The sequence below is a fragment of the Lampris incognitus genome, chromosome 2, assembly GCF_029633865.1.
Source record: "Lampris incognitus isolate fLamInc1 chromosome 2, fLamInc1.hap2, whole genome shotgun sequence".
Classification (NCBI taxonomy): Eukaryota; Metazoa; Chordata; class Actinopteri; order Lampriformes; family Lampridae; genus Lampris; species Lampris incognitus.
The window spans coordinates 24,220,892-24,242,131 of record NC_079212.1 but is presented as its reverse complement, the minus strand read 5'-3'; the positions used below and the strand labels follow the sequence as shown (position 1 = coordinate 24,242,131).

Below are 21,240 nucleotides of genomic sequence, written 5' to 3'. Positions count from 1 at the left end.
TATTTTAATCATCATGTTTGAGGCAATGATCCAGTGCTTTATGGACTTTATAACACAAAATATTTTTGCTTCTGGTCCTCTACTGTGTGTATTGCCATTTGTGCATTTAATTTACATTTTTTTTTAATCTGGTACTCATAAATAGTAAATAAATAAATGAACAGTGAATAGCAAGAGGCAAGACTGGGATGGTTTGGACAGTTGTGGAGGAGAGATGCTGGGTATATTGGGAGAAGGATGCTGGAGCTGCCAGGGAAGAGGAAAGAGGAAGGCCAGAGAGTTTACGGATGTGGTGAGAGAGAACATGCAGATGGCTGGTGTGACAGAGGAAGATGCAGAGGACAGGAAGAGCCGAAAGTAGTAGTAGTAGTAGTAGTAGTAGTAGTACACTCGTTGTTTGTTAGGCATAAGTATAGACACGATGTAACACACATGTTGTCCTGGTATCCTTGAAGGCATCATAAATTACCTGGGATGCAGAAAAGAAGCAACTTGGCCTGCAATGAATATGATTTGAAAGAAGAGGTTTCCAAACATATGCAGGCCTCGTTTCCTCTCAAAACGGGGTTATTGTGTTAATCTGTTCAACCACCGACATCAGCCTACGTTATTTTGACCGCCATGATTCAGTATGAATGTTGATTGAAGGCTACAGTGTTTCTATCCGTGGTGAGACGTCTGCATTCTGTGTGTGTGTGTGTGTGTGTGTGTGTGTGTGTGTGTGCGCGCGCGCGCGCGCGTTTGCATATTATAAATTAAACATTTCATTTGAATCTGAGGTTCCTGTCATGGCGCAGTTCAGCATCATATGTGCCCTGCACAAACCCGCACACGAGGCGCCGCATCACATCAGCCTGTAAACGCTGCCTGTTAACTCAACGGAGCACCTGTGAGATTCTCCGCCCCTCCCCTCGGCACTCGCTCTCTCGCTCTCCCTCTCTCTCTCATGGATGTAATCTCCCACTTGACAGCAGTTATTTCTGTTGTCCCCGACAAAGTAATCTGTCCAGACCTCGACGAGCTGCAGACAGGAGAGTCGGAGCAGAGCTCAGTCAGCGCCGAGTCTCTAGGTGAGTGTCATTATTTTACGCATCTTCTCCTCTTACGGACGAAGTCCGCCAGGGTGGACCCGGGAAGACTCACACCGTTCCGCGTCTCCCAGTCTAGTTGGTACAACACTGCCGTTCGGTGGCACCTAAATTAACATCTAAATAACCGTGTGTTATGGTGGATTGCGCGTGTATCCAGAGCTCGGTGATCTTGAAACTATAATGTGCTTAGGAATGCAACCGAGGTATATACATCACACTAAACTGTTTGGTGATGTAAAGTAACCTGGCCTGTGACATCAAACCAAAACTCCCTTCAAAAAAAGCCACACCTCATTTCGTGAGAAATTTACACTCATTGATTGGGACAACAAAAATGTGCCTCACGATGTGACAAGATACGCATTTCACGCCATGGAAGATGACGGTTCGACCTCCGTACGCGCACAAACTGGGCTGTTGTGTGCGCTTATAACGCGCTTTAGGGCATTCAGCATCCTGACAGAGTCAGCCCCCCATTGCTCACATTTAAGACCACTGTAGTTTCGGGGTTGTTGTTGTTGGTGGTGGGGTGTCTGATCCTTCGCATGCTTGCCGCAGTGTTTTTTTTTCTTTTTCTTTTTTGTTTTTTTGCCGTGAATGCCACCAGCAACTTCCCCCACTTGGTGGCATTCAGCGTGCAGAGAAAAGGGCGTCGTGGCGGCAGGACCCCCCCGTCAGTTTGCGCCCTCGCGCCCCGCTCGGCACTATTGTCCTTGCTTTGCCCGGAGCTCTTGTGTCGGAAGGGTAAAGACGTGTGGCCTTCTTTGTTATAAGCCAGCAGGTAAGGGCAGCTGCAATGCATTTTCCATTTCCATTGATAACAGAGGTGGAATGATTCAGTCTGTAGAAATGTCTTCAAATTAAAGGAAGGGGGGGGGGACAACAACTATGTGCCCAAAGTGCAACATATAGGCAGGTAGGGGCATGCCATTTAATGCTCTTACGGACGTCTAAATAGCCCAGTGTTTATGATGGTGTGCTAAAGAGTGTCCTGTAAGATACAGGTGATGAAGACACTGCATGTTCTGGTTGGTGTTAAAACAACACGAGTGCCCTTATAGAGGGCTCATAAGACATGTAAAACCCTTTAAAAGCACAGAGTCAAGGTGTGCAAGGATTGATTCAGGACCACACTTCAACGTTCATGTAAACAGGTTTGGTTTGAAGTATTCAGGTTGTTTTGTACAGGAGAGGCTGCAGGCACCTACATATATCTGACCCGATGGGCTTGTGCTTGTCTTAAATGGGTTTGCAGTTTTCCTCGGTGGCATTGTTTCGCTTAATATGGATGTGCATGGGATATACCTCATAAGGAGACAGAGGAGGAACTTGACAATGCCTTTTTAAAATGTTATTCTGGAGATATTGATGGATTTCAACCAACAAGTGATGTTTTAATACATTGGTTGAGTTGAACAGGTGTTCTTGGTCTAATATTCCTGAATTTATGGATTTTTTTTCCTCTGGTGTAAATTCTTTGTCTACACTTTGGAGGACTGCTCCAAGGTCAGGTCTTCAGATCAATAGATACTAATCCCTTATATAAGAGAAAAGAGGCCAAGCAGCCACACAAGGTAACCTGATCACTCTTTTAATCCTTTGCATAATCCTTCTCTTGATTGTTATTCTTGCCAGGAACATCGCTGTTTTGGACATCAAGCCCACTGATTTTTGTTTTTGAAACTCTGTTTATTGTTAAATGATCAGACCTGGGTGTCTTTTGTCCAGGTTATACATTTGGATGCACGTTTACTGTACTTCACCACTTTTTTCCTTTTGATTTATCCGTCATCTTATTATTAGCACATTATTAGTCAGGAGGGAGGTTAAACGAATTCAGTGCCATAACCTATTGGACTGATTATCAATTTGGCTTTCCACTGTCATATGCTGAGTTTGGGTAATGCCGTAGCTACCTGTATTACACTGCATCAGACAAGGTCTCATGTCTGTCTATTTCATCTGGTCTACGTCCTCCGGTACAAAGTCAGCTGTGCACATCCAGAGCAGAGCAGCAGGCCAGCCGACCTTCACGCCTGTTATCTCATGACTCTGGGAAATTCTATAATCCCAAAGGACATTGCATTAACGATTATGTCGACGAGAGTCTAGACACTAAGGCAGGATCATTGCTGCTTTCCTCTGCAATTGTATGTAGCAGACTGCATATGAAATGTATGGCTACTCTCTCATCTCATGCAAACTGTTTTGAGTCCACTCGTTGGTTTTTGAGTGACATCCCTTCTACCTTCTTATCTCTCCTCTGTGGCAGAAATCCCTGTTGAAGCAGTTGCAGCTATGGGTCGTAAAGAGGCCGACTACGTATGGAAGAAGGACACCGACAACATCCATGATGTTTTTGAGGTCATGGAGGAGTTGGGATCGTAAGTATACTTGACTCATTCAAAGATGTCTGTAAAGCTTAGTTGTATAACACTACTCCTTTCTGCAAGGCTTTAGCCTGTTAGCTGCTGTTGATGAGAGATGAGTCTCGGAGCCTCTTCACTGTTAGACAAGAGCATTGTTACAAGTTGCATACTGACTCATTGTAGAAATCAACGTAATAGGGAGTCTACAGAGAGATAATCACCAAGGCAGCATACATTGTGACAATACTGGACTCAGTAAATTTCAGTTCAGCTCAGGATGAAGGGAAACACCACAAAAATACATTTTGTGGCATACAGTATTGTGAAGATCACAAAAAACTTGGATGTTAGTGATAAGGAAGGTAGTTGAGGTCCCTTTAAAGATCCCTCTCACAAACATTATGGACATGGCCTGATTGCAGACCCTCAAGGTGGCGTCTGAGCTGGAGGACAGATTATGGCTTTGATTGGATTGACATAAGGGGACCTACTTTGCTGGAGTCTTAGACACAAGACACTGTCTGCAGGAAGGATCTTCTCACCTCTCCAGGTGACAGCTAAGCAGGCCATTCACAAAAAAATCCGACAGTACTCTTTAATGACACTTTTTTTCTTGGCCCTTTATTGCTCTTGTCTAAAGCTACAGTCCTGAAAATTATTATTATTATTATTATTATTATCATTATTATTATTGACATTTTGAGACATATAGTGATCCTGGTAAGTGTGCTGATGTTTTGCCGATTTGTAATTTCCAGAGTCAAGTTAATCAAGTCAAGTCAATTTTCTTTGTGTAGCCTATTATCACAAACTAGGCGGCACGGTGGCGCAGTGGTTAGTGCGGTCACCTCACAGCAAGAAGGTTCTGGGTTTGAGCCATGGGGTAGTCCAACCTTGGGGGTTGTCCCGGGTCGTCCTCTGTGTGGAGTTTGTATGTTCTCCCCGTGTCTGTGTGGGTTTCCTCCGGGTGCTCCGGTTTCCTCCCATAGTCCAAAGAAATGTAGGTCAGGTGAATCGGCCGTACTAAATTGTCCCTAGGTGTGAATGTGTGTGTGTGTGTGTGTGTGTGTGATGGCCTGGCGGCCTGTCCAGGGTGTCTCCCCACCTGCCACCCAATGACTGCTGGGATAGGCTCCAGCATCCCCGCAACCCCGAGATCAGAATAAGTGGTTCGGATAATGGATGGATTATCACAAACTAAACATTTGCCTCAGTGGGCTTTACAGCATTACAACATCCTGTCCTTAGGGCCTTGCATTAGATAAGGAACATCTCCCTGTGAAAATTGAGTGAAAATTGGTAAATGCAGACACTAAAAAGTTATATCTGGAAGCACTGGCATTAGTTGTAAATAAACTACTAAAGATCAGGCTTGTCTTATGAATGTCAGCCAGCATCTGTTTCTCTGCATGCGGTGCTGTGCCAATGCCTTTCTAGAAACAATGGGGAGTGGAGTGAGAAGGCGGAAGGAAAAGTAGTTCCTATCCTAAACAACAATTAAAAAAAAATAGAAATAAAAAAATAAAGTAAAAGATATATGTTATATATCACTAGTTAAAGACAGTACCCGCTATTATTTTTTTGATATGAGGATAGATTCTTAAAACCTTACTCTCAGGATCGGAGTAGCAATACTTTGGTATCGATCCGCCCATTTCTAGTGAGCAGTAAATTGTCAGTCTGGCAGTACATGTGCAGTATAAGCTACAGCAGTGTTTTCCCTACCATTATAAGACTTGGGCACCACCTAAGCCGAACGAATGTAAAATCAATGTGGAGAGCATCAAAACTAACTAAATGACTTTTCCCAGATCTAATGGTTGTAGTTGGTCCCCCTGTGGACTTCTTTTGCAAGTTTTGTCTTTGAGCTTTTTGTGTATTGTTTATTTATTATCTAGCTTTATTATTATTAGCTTTTCCAACTTTCTGTACACAAATATGGCAATAATAATAATGGCCCAAGGGGCGTGCGGGTGGCGTGGCGGTCTATTCCATTGCCTACCATCATGGGGATCACCAGTTCCAGTCCCTGTGTTAGCTCCGGCTTGGCCGGGCGTCCCTACAGACACAATTGGCCATGTCTGCACGAGCGAAGCCGGATGTGGGTATGTGTCCTGGTTGGTGCGCTAGCGCCTCCTCTGGTCGGTCGGGGCACCTGTTGGGGGGGGGGTAGTGTGATCCTCCCACATGCTAAGTCCCCCTGGCAAAACTCCTCACTCTCAGGTGAAAAGAGACAGCTGGTGACTCCACATGTATCGGAGGAGGCATGTGGTAGTCTGCAGCCCTCCCCACATTGGCAGAGGGGGTGGAGCAGCGGCTGGGATGGCTCGGAAGAGTGGGGTGATTGGCTGGATACAATTGGGAGAAAAGGGGGGGGGTTAAAAATGAATAAATAAATAAAATAATAATAATAATGGCCCAAAATTATGTGAAATTGTATATTTTTTTATTGAAAATGTAAAATTTCCTTGGGGGAGGACCTCCAAACCCCCACCAAATACATGGACCTAAGTCTTCCACAAACCTAGGGAAAATGCTGAAAATTTAAGCTATTCTGATGCGTGTGAATATGGATTTATAACTGCTGAAAAAAACTCCTGAGGGAAACACTGACCTGCATTGACTATATTACGTATGCTACAGTAATACTGAATATACTGTGACAATTCTAGTAATAGGCCCAGTATTACTTGGCTGAAGGTGCAGTTGAGGTTGGTGCTGGGTTTGGAATAGGGCTGTGGGCCAGTATATGTTGTAAATGCCAGGCTGTTTTTTGATCCCATTTCATCACTGCCACTTGAGTATGTCATTATAATGATATGGTGTTGGATCTATTATGTGGTTCAATTAGTTTGAGGCAATTTGCATTATTTCCCAGAAGGTCTTGGAAAAAAACCCCAAAAAGATGGTCCGTGGGATCCTGTGAAAAAGACCATACCGCGCACTTGAATAGCTCCAAGTTTGAATCTGGCTCGAACGAATTTAGCTCAAAATCAGAAATTATTGTGACAGTGTGGTCAACCGTTTTCACACTTTTCAGAGCTGTTTAGTTTTGTATTGTGAAGATGGATTGTTTGAGAGGTGTCGTTCTTTCTGTGCTACTCGCTTGGTCGATGGTGCTCAGGTTATATATGGTGTGGGTGATGGTGTTTATTATGGGGGGCCGTGTAGGCCATAATTCAAATTCCCCTCTCATACACAACATTGAAAACCTTTAGCCTCACACACACACACACACACACACACACACACACACACACACACACACACACACACACACACACACACACACACACACTACTGAAATATACGCACAGCCCCCCATAGTTCAATGCTGACAGCAAACAGACTCACTACACTAATCTTGCTCACAGAAGGGAATAGGGATCGTTTCATGGCCCGATCTTGTCAAAGAGCGGCTGGGGCTTTGAGGGAATGGTGAGCAGTACAGGGTATATGTGCAGCTGGGTGTTTTGCCAAGCTGGGTGTTTGATGAATTGCCTCAATTAAGTTGTCCACAAGCTGAGTCAGGGTGGTACAGTAAGACAGCATTATTATTTTTTTTGGATGAAGACGTCAACATAATTAACTCACCGAGCCACAGCTCTTACTCCCGGGTGAACAGTTTGGGGTTGTTGTTTTTTTTTTTGCCCTCTTCCTGTGTGCCATCGTTACAATCCAGAGGGGATTTCAGTGTCTGCATGTGACAAAGCTTCTCCCGTAGGGCTTTATTATTCATAACATAAACATCATCCAAATTGTTTCCCGGTAATGGTGGCTCATCGGGCCGCAGCCACTGGATGTGGAACATTTTTAAATAGCCATTATAGTTTATCTCCAAATATGATGTATATTTATGAAATCAACTTTTTAGTGCTTTCTCTGCCTTTATTTTTTTTCTGCTCTCATTGCTGGAAAATTATTCAGTCACTTCACCACATCAGGGAGATGTTGATGGCTCTGCAAGTGAAGAGGGTACTACGCTGTAATCTCTTGCTATTTTGACTGACAATTTCTGTTGTGGATCACAATGAGCACCAAGGAGACTCTGAGGAAAAACAGAAAAAAGAGCCATGGTAACCAAGGCGATATCAGATAAGCAAAGAGATGTAAAATGTTGCGGTGGCGGCAGCTTTCTCCTTGTCTGCCTGCCCGAGTCTCTGAGGCTGTTTGAGACAGGCTATCATATCAATACCTTCCCCCTCAGGTAAACCCTTGACTCATTTGTGAATATATGGCCAGTGGGAAATAAAACAGAAAATGCCTTCGGTTCCCGATTGATAAGCTTTATCTCGTTTGTTACAATTGCAGTGTTCTGAATAAAACACATTTAATAGCACTAAAGAAAACCCTAAGGTAATCTCTAACATTGTTCATTCAGCCATTATACAAACCGCTTATCCTTACTCAGGGTCGCAGGGATGCTGGAGCCTATCCCAGCAGTCATTGGGCGGCAGGTTGGAAGACACCCTGGACAGGCCACCAGACAATCACAGGGCCCACACACACACACACACACACACACACACACACACACACACACACACACACACACACACACACACACACACACACACACACTTAGAGATAATTTAGTATGGCTGATTCACCTGACAAACATGTCTTTGGACTGTGGGAGGAAACTGGAGCACCCGGAGGAAACCCACGGAGACATGGGGAGAACATGCAAACTCCACACAAAGGACGACCTGGGACAACCCCCAAGGTTGGACTACCCCGGGGCTCAAACCCAGAACCTTCTTGCTATGAAGCGACTGCACTAACTACTGCGCCACGATGCCGCCCTCTAATATTATGACCGTTATAATATAGATTTCAATAGATATAAGACTTACATATTATAAGTTACAGGACTTCTATAGATAAGTCCAGAAAGCTCAAAATTAGATCAGTGTTTTGATTCGTAATCTAGCTGGCATTCTATACCCCAAACACGACTGTGTGTTCATCTTCATGAAGGAAGATTGTTTCAAGATTCAGAGCTGAAACGTCACAGATAAAGGTCGCGAGTTGCGTCACCCTGTCCTTGCAGTTAGCACCGGACTCCTGGCTGTGACCTGGCCTGCAGGTTCAGGTCCTGAGCTTTCCAAGATCCCTGCTGCACATCCTGCTCAGTTCCCTAAGCTTTGCACCTGGAGTCCCGGTCCTGCCACAGTTTCCATTGCGTAAGGGATAAAGAGCCTAATCCACCTGGTAGAACAACTATTCCCAGACGACGCTGAAGATAGCACAGGAACAGAACGGAACAATTACCCCTCAGCTACCGTACATGTGAACTCTTAAAGACACTTAATCCCCCCTAGTAGATGGTACCTGGACCACTCTGCTTTTCAGTAACGCGTAGTTATTTTTTTCATTTTCTTTTTATTTTGCACCTTTCTGAGTGGTGTCATCAGCCGGGACATTCATGCATGTTTTAAATAGGCTGATGGAACAAGGTGGCTAAATCTATTTTGCATAATTTGTTAAAATTTAGGTGCTAACACATTTAGTATTCTTTTTTACCTTTCCCACATCAGAGCTGGTTGGGACTTGGAAGGGGCAGTGCCTCAACTGAAAAATCCAGAATAGACAAAGTTATAAAGACTGTTATTTATTTGAAACCACGTGTCTTGCTGATGACTTTCTGTTTTCTATTAACGAACAAAAAGAAGCACATCGCCTCTTTACTTGCGAAGAAAATAAGAAAATAAAATGAGCACTTACAAGACCTGGCTTGCCGCTGTAGTGGAAACTAGTCAATTACCAGGTTGCCTCCTTTAATATAACACAACATCCCCCATTGTCACGATGGGGGATGTTGTGTTACATTAAACAGATCTCTGTCCTAATGAGAAGGGAGACTTTCCTCCTCTTCATGGGAGACCTGTTGTCCCTGCCTGTGATGAATCACATCGGTGAGACGCTGTGCTGGCAGTACCCGCTGTTTAATGTGTTTGTGTCCATCAACAGGGGGGCATTCTCTGAGGTTTACATGGTGAAGGAGAGGAAGACGGGAAAGTTGTTTGCCATGAAATGCGTGAAGAAGAAGCAGAAGAGGGACCTCAACTTGGAAAATGAGATTGCTGTGCTGAGCAAGTATGTCACCTGTGAATATTAACGAGCCATTAATCCTCGTTTGACATTTTCTCAGTATGCCTGCAGACAAAAAGACATTCTGCTGACATTTTTTTTCTCTTTTATGTGGTATCACTGACTGAAAGTCGGTGGTAGATGTGTGAATTCTGTTTTTGTTTTGTTTTTTTTTTCTAATTCAATTGAAAAGTTTAAACTAAACTGTAAGGATGCTGCCACCACTTCTCGCATGGCTTCTGTGTAGACAACGGCAAATACTGCAGGAGTGCTTAGATTCTGTTCAGGTGTGTTTAAGATCCATTTTCCACTTCTACAGAATGGATAATGAAAAGTGACAGTTTTTTTTTTTTTTTTTTTTGCAAACAGGATCAAACACGAGAATGTTGTGGGACTGGAGGATTTCTATGAAAGTCGGACCCATTACTATCTTATCATGCAGCTGTGAGTTTGCTTTATTTGTCATTATAAAATCTCTGCCAAAAAATCCTGAATTCCGGGTGTCCTGGTAGTGTGGCGGTCTAATCATGCAGATACCATGAAAGACTCCAGCTATTGAGGCTTTAAAAATGATATTGATGGGGCATCCAGGTAGCAGTCTATTCCGTTGCCTACCAACACGGGGATCACCAGTTCGAATCCCTGTGTTACCTCTGGCTTGATTGGGTGTCCCTACAGACACAATATGGCAGTGTCTGTGGGTGGGAAGCTGGATGTGAGTATGTGTCCTGGTCGCTGCACTGGCGCCTCCTCTGGTCGGTCGGGGTGCCTGTTCGAGGAGGAGGGGGAACTGAGGGGGAATGGCATGATCCTCCCATGGGCTACGTGCCCCTGGCGAAACTCCTCACTGTCAGGTGACAAGAAGCAGCTGGCGACTCCATGTGTATCAGAGAAGGCACGTGGTAGTCTGCAGCCCTCCCCGGATCGGCAGAGGGGGTGGAGAAGCGACCGGGATGGGTGTAGAGTGGGGTAATTGGATGGATACAAGTGGGGAGAAAAAGGGGGGGATCCAAAAAAAAAAAGCCTAGATTCTAATTGGCAGGAAGCTGTGCTTTGACATACGGTTACAGTTTAAGTTTGATTGTTGACGGTGGTTGTTTCTTCCCACATAGCGTTTCGGGTGGTGAGCTGTTTGACCGCATTCTGGACCGGGGGATGTACTCAGAGAAAGACGCCAGCAGGGTGATCCAGCAAGTGCTGCAGGCTGTCAACTACCTGCACCAAAGAGGCATAGTACATCGCGACCTCAAGGTATGACATGGACAACAGTGAAAGCAAACACACAAGCACACACGCACAGATACACACACACACACACACACACACACACACACACATGTGCAGAAATGCAGGCCTCCTCACACCTGTTGCATTTGTAAAGTAACTGAGTTGTTGAAGAGATCATGTTGTCATGTTGGGCACATCTCTCCTGTCTCTCGGAGCAGCCGGAGAACCTCCTGTACTACAGCCAAGATGAAAACTCCAAGATCATGATCAGTGATTTTGGCCTCTCCAAGATGGCCGACAATGGTATCATGTCGACAGCCTGCGGCACACCAGGATATGTTGGTGAGAAAGCACGCATGTCTATGAATGATTAATGAGGCATGGGGTCTGAAATTAGATCAAGAAACGTGACACCCAGGGGAGTCGCAGTAAAGTAATGAAGACAAAGCTCACTGTAACACGTCAAACGTCATTCATTATTCAGACACTTGTTGCTACACAACAATCAGTAGAATAGTTTTGACATCAGGTGAATAACACCCGTGAAATGATGCAAACAGCAAGACTTTCTCTCATTTCAGCTCCTGAGGTTTTAGCACAGAAGCCCTATAGCAAGGCAGTGGACTGCTGGTCAATTGGAGTAATCACCTACATCCTGTGAGTATTACTTCTGTTGTGTAAACCTCATCCAATACTCGCACACTTCTGCACACACAGATGTAAAAGTGGAGCTGGCTACAATCAGAGCTTGAAGGGCCACACTGATTCAACTAGTCTGGGAATATCTTTAAACTGAACACTTGGATAGTCAAACTGAAGGTTGAGGTTTGTGTACCTAGTTTGTGTAACTTATTGTAACTATGTATATAAGGCACAGTGATTGACGTATAGCATTTAAAATCCAGACATTGCACACAGACAAACACACACGCACATACACACACACAAATACCATGTCACCCTATACTCCTGGGGACCCCTCATTGACTACATTCATTCCCTAGCCCTTAACTGTAACCTTCACCATCATAACTACATGCCTAACTTTAACCCTTACCCTAACCTTAACTCAATCCTAATTCTAACCTTAACCCTAAACCCAAGTCCTAACCCTAAAATGGACCCTTTTCCTCATGGGGAGCCATAAAATGTCCCCACAAGGGAGGCAGTTTCAGGTTTTTCTATCCTAATGGGGACATTTGGTCTCCATTAGGATAGAAAAACCTGGTATACACACATACACACAGCTGGGCTTCTGGAACAGGGGGAATATCTGAGCACCCATATCAGCTGCAGTGTAAAGCAACCAATCAATCACGAGCAAGATCAGCAAGTGGAAATCTGTTCATATAATTTGTAAATGCAGAACATTCATGGCTCCAGATTAAGCATTAAGGATTGTATTTTATCTCGCAGGCTCTGTGGATATCCCCCTTTTTACGAAGAAACCGAGACACGACTGTTTTCTAAGATCATGAAGGCGCAGTACGAGTTTGACTCTCCATTTTGGGATGACATCTCTGAATCAGGTAATTACATCCAGCATGAGCAGTGGCACAGAGCATAACGCAGAGCCGATTCCTCCTAACAACGTGTGCTGTCATGACTCTAATGTCTGTTTCATATTTCTGATGTACAGCTAAAGATTTCATACGCAACATGATGCAGAGGAATCCTAACATGCGCTACACCACAGACCAAGCGCTCAGACACCCCTGGTGAGTCCATCATCGATAGGGCTTATTAACTTTGGAAGATGTCGACACTGGCTTTAATACTTTGGAAACTGATATCGGTTGCAAAACCACATATTTTTAGGGTTGAAATCATTCATATACCATGAAAGACTCCAGCTTCTAAGGCTTTGAAAATGATATTGATGGGGCGCCCAAGTAGCGTAGCAGCCTACCAAAACGGGGATCGCCAGTTCAAATCCTTGTGTTACCTCCAGCTTCTTCGGGCATCCCTACAGACACAATTGGCTGTGTCTGCAGGTGGGAAGCCAGATGTGGGTATGTATCCTGGTCGCTGCACTAGCACCTCCTCTGGTCGGTTGGGGCGCCTGTTCGGGGAGGAGGAGGAACTGGAGGGAATAGTGTGATCCTCCCACATGCTAAGTCCCCCTGGTGAAACTCCTCATTGTCAGATGAAAAGAAGTGGCTGGTGACTCCACATGTATCGGAGGAGGCATGTGGTAGTCTGCAGCCCCCCCCCCCCGGATCGGCAGAGGGGGTGGAGCAGTGACCGGGACCACTCAGAAGAGTGGGGTAATTGGCCAGATACAATTGGGGAGAAAAAGGGGGAAAATACAAAAAAGAAAAAAATAATACTGATACCCTACGCTGGTATGATTACCACGAATTCATCAAGTTTTCAGTGCACAGCCCTCGTGCTAAATACTGGCTGTCTGTCTCTGTGTCATTCTGACCTCTGCTGTGCATTCAAGTATTTTGCTCCAATAAACTTACATACTGTATGACATAGTAAACAAAACAGATTTATAATAGTGTGTCTATGTATGGTACAATAGAGTCATAGTGACATTTACATTCAAACAATGCACTTGATACTGCTTGATATTCAAATACCGATTATGATGTTGCCTCGGCTAGGAAATAGGTCAAAAAAGGGCCAAATTCCCAGAACGAATTCGATATATATCTTACATACAGATAAATTTGAAATTTCCATTGCATTATCCCTGTTTCTTAGGATCATTGGAAAAACGGCACGGAGCCAGGACATCTACCATTCCGTCAGTGTTCAGATCCAGAAAAACTTTGCCAAGTCCAAATGGAAGGCAAGTCAAACACGCAAATGGTTTCCGTTGGCTCAGACAGTAAGCTCATTGAGGTCTTGCAGTTTATAGTAGATTAATCTGGAGCCTGCCCAAATCCTTCCAGATTAAGGGCCACTTAATAGATAGTGTTCTGTAATCAAGACTTCTAATGGAAGATGTAGGGCTCTTAAGGCCCCAGAAAAAGAAGTCTCAAGTGTATTCTGTCAGAGCCACGAAGAAAGAAATCAAATACAAACCAAATATTATTGCTTTTGTAAGCACTATTAGAGTAGGTCTAATTTGATTTGGCCTGCCGCATAAGAAGCCTCCAATCACGATGATTTTAAATCCAACTTTAAATGAGGCCCTGCAGTTCCCCTCACTTCCACATCACATCCTGAACCTCTTGTCCGTGTGTGTCTTACAGCAAGCCTTTAATGCTACTGTGGCCATTAACCACATGAAGAAGCTCCAGCTAGCTCATTCAGAACTGCTGGAAAAGCAGGTCAATATCCCAGACATCAAGGTCATCGATGTGTCCTCCCCAACCAAACCCTGCCAACACCTGGACCCAGAGGTACTCGATGGAGAGGTGGCGGAGATCAATGGGAACATACCTGGAACAAATCACATGACCCTGCCCCCCAGCCCGACTGAGCCGAAGAGCCACTACCACCAGCTGAAGACCAGTCAGAGCCACTGCAATCCGCACCACGCACCCACCATTGCTGAGCAGGGCAAGCACGCCTACCACTCTGAGCCTGCTAACCTTAACGGGTTTGTAGTTCACTTCATTCAAGACATGCCTTAAATCTTTCCTTTTTCAAGGTCTATCCTCCATGGATGGCCTGTTTACGCATGTCTGTGTTACCGAATTGTGACATTTCTAATTTGAATACCCTATTATTTGCATTGCTATTAGTGATCTACCTGTTGTGCATTTACGCTACTTGCACTTGACATCGCATGCAACTTTGGCGATGATGTGATTACTACAGTGCTCTAAGATGCCTTTGGGTTGACACATAAATATAGTACCTGCTAATAATTGAATTCCCTGTAAATTGCTTTGGATAAAACTATCTGCTAGATGAGCTAACGTAATGTAAATGCATCAATTCTTAGATCTATTTGGCACTGAATTGTGACCTGCAGTAACTATATCAATACCAAACTAGGATGGATGATTTAACCTTCCTGTCCTTTTTTTTTTTTTTCAGGTATGGTAAGAGCCGCACCGGAAAAATTTTGCAGACTGGAGTATGCACGGTTATGTGAGGGTTTCATGGAGCTTACATGGACAAAACATTTTGAGGTAATGGCACTGATTCTGCTTCAACAGATATTAAGGACATGCAGAAGGAAGTAAAGTATTTTCCCAAAAAAATTTCACAAACTTTGATAACTCTCATTAGCTCAGCCTTTAAAGACAGTGTTTCATATCTTCAGGTTCGTCTCACCGTGCTGACTCAGCAATGGAGCTGATTTGTGTGAGCGGCTCCCCGGTACCGACAGTGACACATGGGTCCTTAAAATGGTCCGAGCGGTCAGAGAGGGATTCAGACTCCCTAGGACTTCTTTTTTTTTTTTTTTTCGAAAGCGTGCCTATGAATCATCTCCCAGCGCACAAAAACGCTACAGAGAAGCACTCAGAACAGCACAGGAAGACACACTTTAACACACTTTAACACACACACACACACACACACACACACACACACACACAGATGAACATAAGTTTTACTCAAAGAGATTATTTTTATTGTTCTGCACAGTATTTCAGGGTGTCTTTACCGCAGGATGGGGAGAGTATTTGCCCACTACATGCGGGATTATTCTTGAACAGTAATCCACTGCATAGTGAGACATTGCCTAGGATTTGGTGTCATTATAATCAATTTATTGTAAATCCTGCTCCTTGTAAGGGACAGTATGGAGAAATACACTGCAATGGTCAACTGCACTTAATTATATCATTGGACTTCATTGTTGCTTTCAGTGTGATTTTATGATCTCTAGAGCTGCACATAGGAACACAATTTAGACGTTATGGCGAAAAAAACCTGCATGCTTGTAGCTGAAAGCCAGTCCTATATAACTGGTTGTGGCGAAAATTGCTCAAAGTCGTAGGTGAATTGTCTCGTTTTTATCATGTTCCTTGTATCACAATTAATCGTTCTCGTTTTATTTTTCTAAGATATTTGCTACCTTTTATAAATAAATAATTAAATGTTGGAGAAACAGCAACATGGACTGCAGTTCTCATAGGTAAACTTGTAACAGCATATAATGATGTGAATATTCACCAGTGCAAATATCATAAGTACAGCTTCGACTTGCCAACTGAAAGGTCTCGCACACCACTAAATGTGGAAACATCATTGTAAATACCGATCCATCTTTGTCATCCTGCATAAGAGATGTTGAGGTTTCACTATAGCGGTGGGACAGGGATGTGCTTTCAGTTATGTGATTATTTCGGTACACTCAGCTTCTTGTCTCTCAAGCTGTGTGTGGCTTTATATAAATGTGTTAAGCAGAGATCCGGCTATGTAGTCTGTGTATTACTGGGGTTTTCCCTGTATGCTCATCAATAAAGCCTGTGGGCAGTATTAACACTTTGCCAGATCATTTTTGTGTATCCTGACTCTCTCTCTGCTCCTCTTTAGCTGATCCCGTAACCTGGCCAGTATCCCTAATTAAACTGACCGCCGAACCAATTAGCCCGCTGTGGCTCTTCTGCAGATTAGATGACACATAGGTTATCTAAGCACTGGCAGGTTGGTGAGTGCAAAGTATTTAGAGCGATATATCCACTTAAGTGATAGAGTACAAAGCCCTTTCCTTTTCAATAAAGAACATTTTGATTTGCAAATCTCACACAGAGCTGGAGTGACTGAGACAATAATGCATGATTCCACCTAACAGAAACCATGTCATTTCAGAGGATATTCGTAATGTTGTGGTGGGAATAGCAATGACAACTGCCCTCTGATCTCAGTCCTATTGTGTTTTTCCATTTCAACCTATTGTACAAGTATATCATACTCCCTTGAAACACCACCTACGACAAGTTATTCAAGCGTCTACCCTTAAATCCTCTGAGATGTGGATGAAAGGGCCTTCACAGCACCTTCCTCCCTTCCCGACCACAACATGTTTAGCTCACGGCCCAAGACATCAGCTACATACAGAGACAGGCGACCCATTCAGGCCAAAGAGCCCGGAAAAATGGAGCAAAGGTTCACAAACAATCTCACCCTCTTCCCAGCAGCCACAAATAACAAATACCCAGAGCTGGAAAATCCTGTTGTTCCCTCCTTTCACAAGGAACGATTTCCCAAATAACTTAATTATGGTGGAATTACTCTTTACACGTGTGGAGTATCAGGTAGCACAGGTAGAATGGCAAAAAAGCAAAACAAAACAAAAGAAACAAAAAAAACAAAACAAAAACCAAAGGCAGAGCCAAAAACAGATAAGATTAGATAAAAATTCCAGGATTCGGGAACAGAAAAAAAAACGCACCAACTCCCTTGACTGATTGCTGTTTGGGATTTGCTTAGAAACATTGCGTGGATGAAGAACGCCAGATAAAGGTGTTAATGGCTGATCAATAATTAAGTAATCAATAATTAAGAAGGACACATCAATCTACCCTGAGGACTTTTGTTTCTTGTCTCATCTGCTGTATCAAAAGCATGGTAGGTGATTTGAGACATGTATTTATGTAGAAAGTAGAGGAAATTTACAAATGCATTGAAAGGCATCTTGTGAACATCGATGATGAGGATGCTGGGTCCATCTGATTTCCTTACTGACCCAATATTCTTAACAGACCAAAAAAAAAAAAAAAGTTTTTCAGTTTGTTGGCAACACACAAATTCTGGTGCTGGAGTTAATCGAAACAAATTCTCTTTTGATTTTAACTATTTGGGTCCAGCATTCCAGACGACGATAGTGGAGTTTGTCCACATTATGACAAGCCAAAAAACTGCACTTCAAACACAGCTGAGCTAAATCGCCGGACGTGGTCTGATAGTAGGTCAAATCTCTGGGACGATAAAACAGCGCAGACCTTGGACTGTGAATTTGAACGTTCATCTGTTTTACATAAGTGACCAATTAAATCTTTAATGTTCAATCTCTTCACTCACCTCTGAAAAAATGACCCAGTTTATTCTGAAGTGCAAAACCAAATAGTAGACCACTGACCACAGCACTGAACTAGCAAATGTTCCCCATGAACAAGGTATCCGTATCACCTCTGGCTGGGTGAAGCAATCTTAACAGAGATTGAAGCAGGCAGTATCCATTCCATTCCATCCATTATTCAAACCGCTTACCCTGCTCTCAGGGTCGCGGGGATGCTGGAGCCTATCCCAGCAGTCATTGGGCAGCAGGCGGGGAGACACCCTGGACAGGCCGCCAACCATCACAGGGCTGACTACCACACACACATTCACACCCAGGGACAATTTAGTACGGCCGATTCACCTGACCAACATGTCTTTGGACTGTGGGAGGAAACCCACGCAGACAACATGCAAACTCCACACAGAGGATGACCCAGGATGACCACCAAGGTTGGACTACCCTGGGACTCAAACCCAGGACCTTCTTGCTGTGAGGCAACTGTGCTAACCACTGCGCCACCATGCCACACTAGACAGTATTAATTCAAATATTCCTTTGCCATTTAAACCCCAGGTGGAAATTTTCTAATTTGATTGTGTGACTTGTTCATTTGTCAGGCAGCTTACAGAGAACTTGGTTACCGATCTTGAGAGACCAGTTGGTTTTGAGCAAGGTCAGACTTGCTGCAACTCTGGATAGGGATGAGAACATGTGCATATCCACAGGGAAAGGAGGTCCTGTAGCGATGCCTGTCTAAAATGGACACACCTTAGTTAGATATAACACATATTTCTAAATAGCTTTGGTAAAAACATGACAGTGGCAGAACTGGAAAACTGTCTTTGTTTGGACATGCTTCCTCCTCTTCTTCTCCTTCATCCAACAGTAGCATAGTTTCCACTGGCACCCTGCTGGCCAACAGTGCCGGTGGCGGTCACTGGTAACCCGGGCCTCGACCGATCCGGTATGTAAATCTAATTTATGATCTGCATATTTGATTTGGCATACATTTTATGCTGGATGCCCTTCCTGACACAATACACCCTTCTAAGGATTCACTGGCTTGTGCATCCCCAGTGGTTGGGTTAGTGGCAGAACTGGAAAAAATAATCATAAATAGTCATACCATGCCCTGCTTACATGAGCAATAAATGTTCCTGCATGTGTTCACTTATTCCAAGACACCAATCGCTAAAACAATGCCCTGTTAAACATGATTTATGTTTGGTAATATCTCAGCTCTTATCTTTTTTGCCACCATTACACCATCATTGTACAACGCCAGTCATTGTGAAGCTCTGAGGTGACGTCTGGAGGGGTAACGGTGTTTTACCTTAACTACAAGACTAGCTGCCTATTTGAGCTACTCTGTTGTCATGCATTATTTAACTTGCCTGGCATCTGCTGCTTGGCTGCACTGAGCGCCCCCCCCCCCCGTACAAGGGCCTCTATTAGAGATGCAAGCCAAACCTGCAAAACGGACTTACAGAAAGCCAGTGTGTTCCACGGCGTTATTACCTCGATCTCATTTAAATTGACCGTCCCTCTCTCACTGCAATTCACTCACACCGTCATGTCATGGACATATGAAGCCCTCTCCTGCTGTCCCTTTGTGTGGCAGAGCTGCCTTGAAGAAGAGGCAGCATGTGTCTTATAGGGACATATAATCCCCATCCATATCATATGTAGTTTAAATCCTTGATACCATATACTACGTGATTAATGTGAAAACAGGGGAACATCATACATCATTTTTTGAGTCTAGTTGGTAAGTAAAAACACAATAAGCAAAGGACACTTCAATCCAAGGTCCTTTTTGCTTGTTTGTTGGTGGTTTTTCAATGCCAGAATATAAAGCAAGCAATATACTACATCATAATATGCAAATACAAAGGAAAGGAAAGTGCCAGGGATACTCAACTCCGTATTTTTTTAATTAACATGTAGTTGACAAAAATATGTTTTCCAAGCTTTCTTATTTCATGTTACCAAAACTGCAGGGCTTACAAAAGCCTCACTCCCCACCTACTGCCTCCCTGTGGCTCAGAGGAAAGTTACACCACCAAGCGCATGATCCAAGTTATTTCGGTATTTTGATATCCTTTGTTCTCTTATATAGGCCAAGAAATGTTCCTCCCATACGATTAGAGTCTATTTCCATTTCTTCATGCATTATGTGGGTCAAGATGGACATTAAAATGCACAGCCCAAATTGCATCTCAATGTTTACAATGCACGTTTACTCACAGCATCGGCTGGCATGCTCCACTTTACAGTTAACAACATTCAAATATCAATTCATTTTAAAATGTCTGTTAGAAGAAGATATACAGTATTCCTCAAAGAAAAAGAAAAAAAGGTGGATAAACTGAGATCGGTTGCGTTTCTGTAGGCTTACACTGTGGGCTTTATTTAACCATTCAAACCTTTGTTGGAATTGGTAGGTAAATGTTAGTTGTGACGTTGCGAGCTAGGCAGATAAGTACAGATAAGGTAAGAGGTAGAGGTTTGATCAGCAGGGTTTTGATGTGATGTGATGAAGTGATGGGTGCAGAACCCACATGATAACCCCAAGGGCAGGCCCATTCACAGCATTATCTTCTCATATGTAAGCTATGAGCTGGTTCACTCAAGCAGAACAAGGGGTGGTTAAATTATATCATGTGTAGAGGAACACATAGGCCTGCTTTTGTAATCACTACTTTGCCTTTGTTTGCTTTGCTTCATTTACTACATCACCTATCATTCATTGAAGTGGGGTAAGGTCAATGGCAGATGCCAGAGCTTGTTAATGATCACACATTGTCAAGAAAAAGAAAGTGTAAAGTTACTCGTACAAGCTATATCTTCTGGACAGGGGATGCAAACTGCAATAAGGTGATGGGCTGAAGTGCAGTAGAGAATAAGAGTCGAGTGCCTGGAGGAGAGAGCACTAATATGGTAATGCCATTGCGGATGTATGTGTTTGGATTGAGGGGAGTTTATTCATCACAAGTGTCTAAGAGCTGTGCTGGGGACTAGAGTACGTACAAGTCCTGTCTCATCGATTGCACTGTAGACACAGCGGCATCGGCTGATCCTCAAGTAGCTAAATAAACATGTGAACTGAGCAGTCCATATATGACATTCTGTAGTGCGCTGGTTCAAGTGGCCTTCAGATGTGTATGGATATGCACATTTCTTGTGATGTTGTACAGTTGTCACTTTCACCAAGCTGGCCGGTATGAGTGACACATGGCTGTCTGTGACAAAGATCAGACAAATTGCACAACTCGCTCGCCTCTTTTTTTCACCCTCATCTCTTGCATTGAATTGGGTTAAAGGGCAAAGCGTTTCACAAATACACACATGCACACGCGTGTGCGTGCACACACACACACACACACACACACACACACACACACACACACACAAACCACTGATCTTTCATTGCTTCAATGTCAGCTCATACTTGCAATCATAGAGCAAGCATGGGCGACAGACACCAGAGCCATATGAATAGATAGATAGATAGATAGATAGATAGATAGATAGATAGATAGAT

At 43.7% G+C, this 21,240-nt stretch overlaps 1 protein-coding gene across 1 annotated transcript; it reads left to right on the top strand.

The window, feature by feature from the left end:
- Positions 1 to 997: 997 nt before the first annotated feature.
- Positions 998 to 15,122, top strand: camk1gb (calcium/calmodulin-dependent protein kinase IGb). The gene is made up of 13 exons (XM_056273062.1): positions 998 to 1,070; positions 3,364 to 3,475; positions 9,434 to 9,559; positions 9,923 to 9,997; positions 10,666 to 10,804; positions 10,999 to 11,122; positions 11,362 to 11,437; positions 12,197 to 12,309; positions 12,420 to 12,498; positions 13,493 to 13,580; positions 13,987 to 14,336; positions 14,780 to 14,874; positions 15,009 to 15,122. The coding sequence occupies exons 2-12, from the start codon at positions 3,390 to 3,392 to the stop codon at positions 14,835 to 14,837; spliced, it is 1,314 nt and encodes a 437-aa protein (XP_056129037.1). The 5' UTR covers positions 998 to 1,070; positions 3,364 to 3,389; the 3' UTR covers positions 14,838 to 14,874; positions 15,009 to 15,122.
- The last annotated feature ends 6,118 nt before the right edge of the window (positions 15,123 to 21,240 follow it).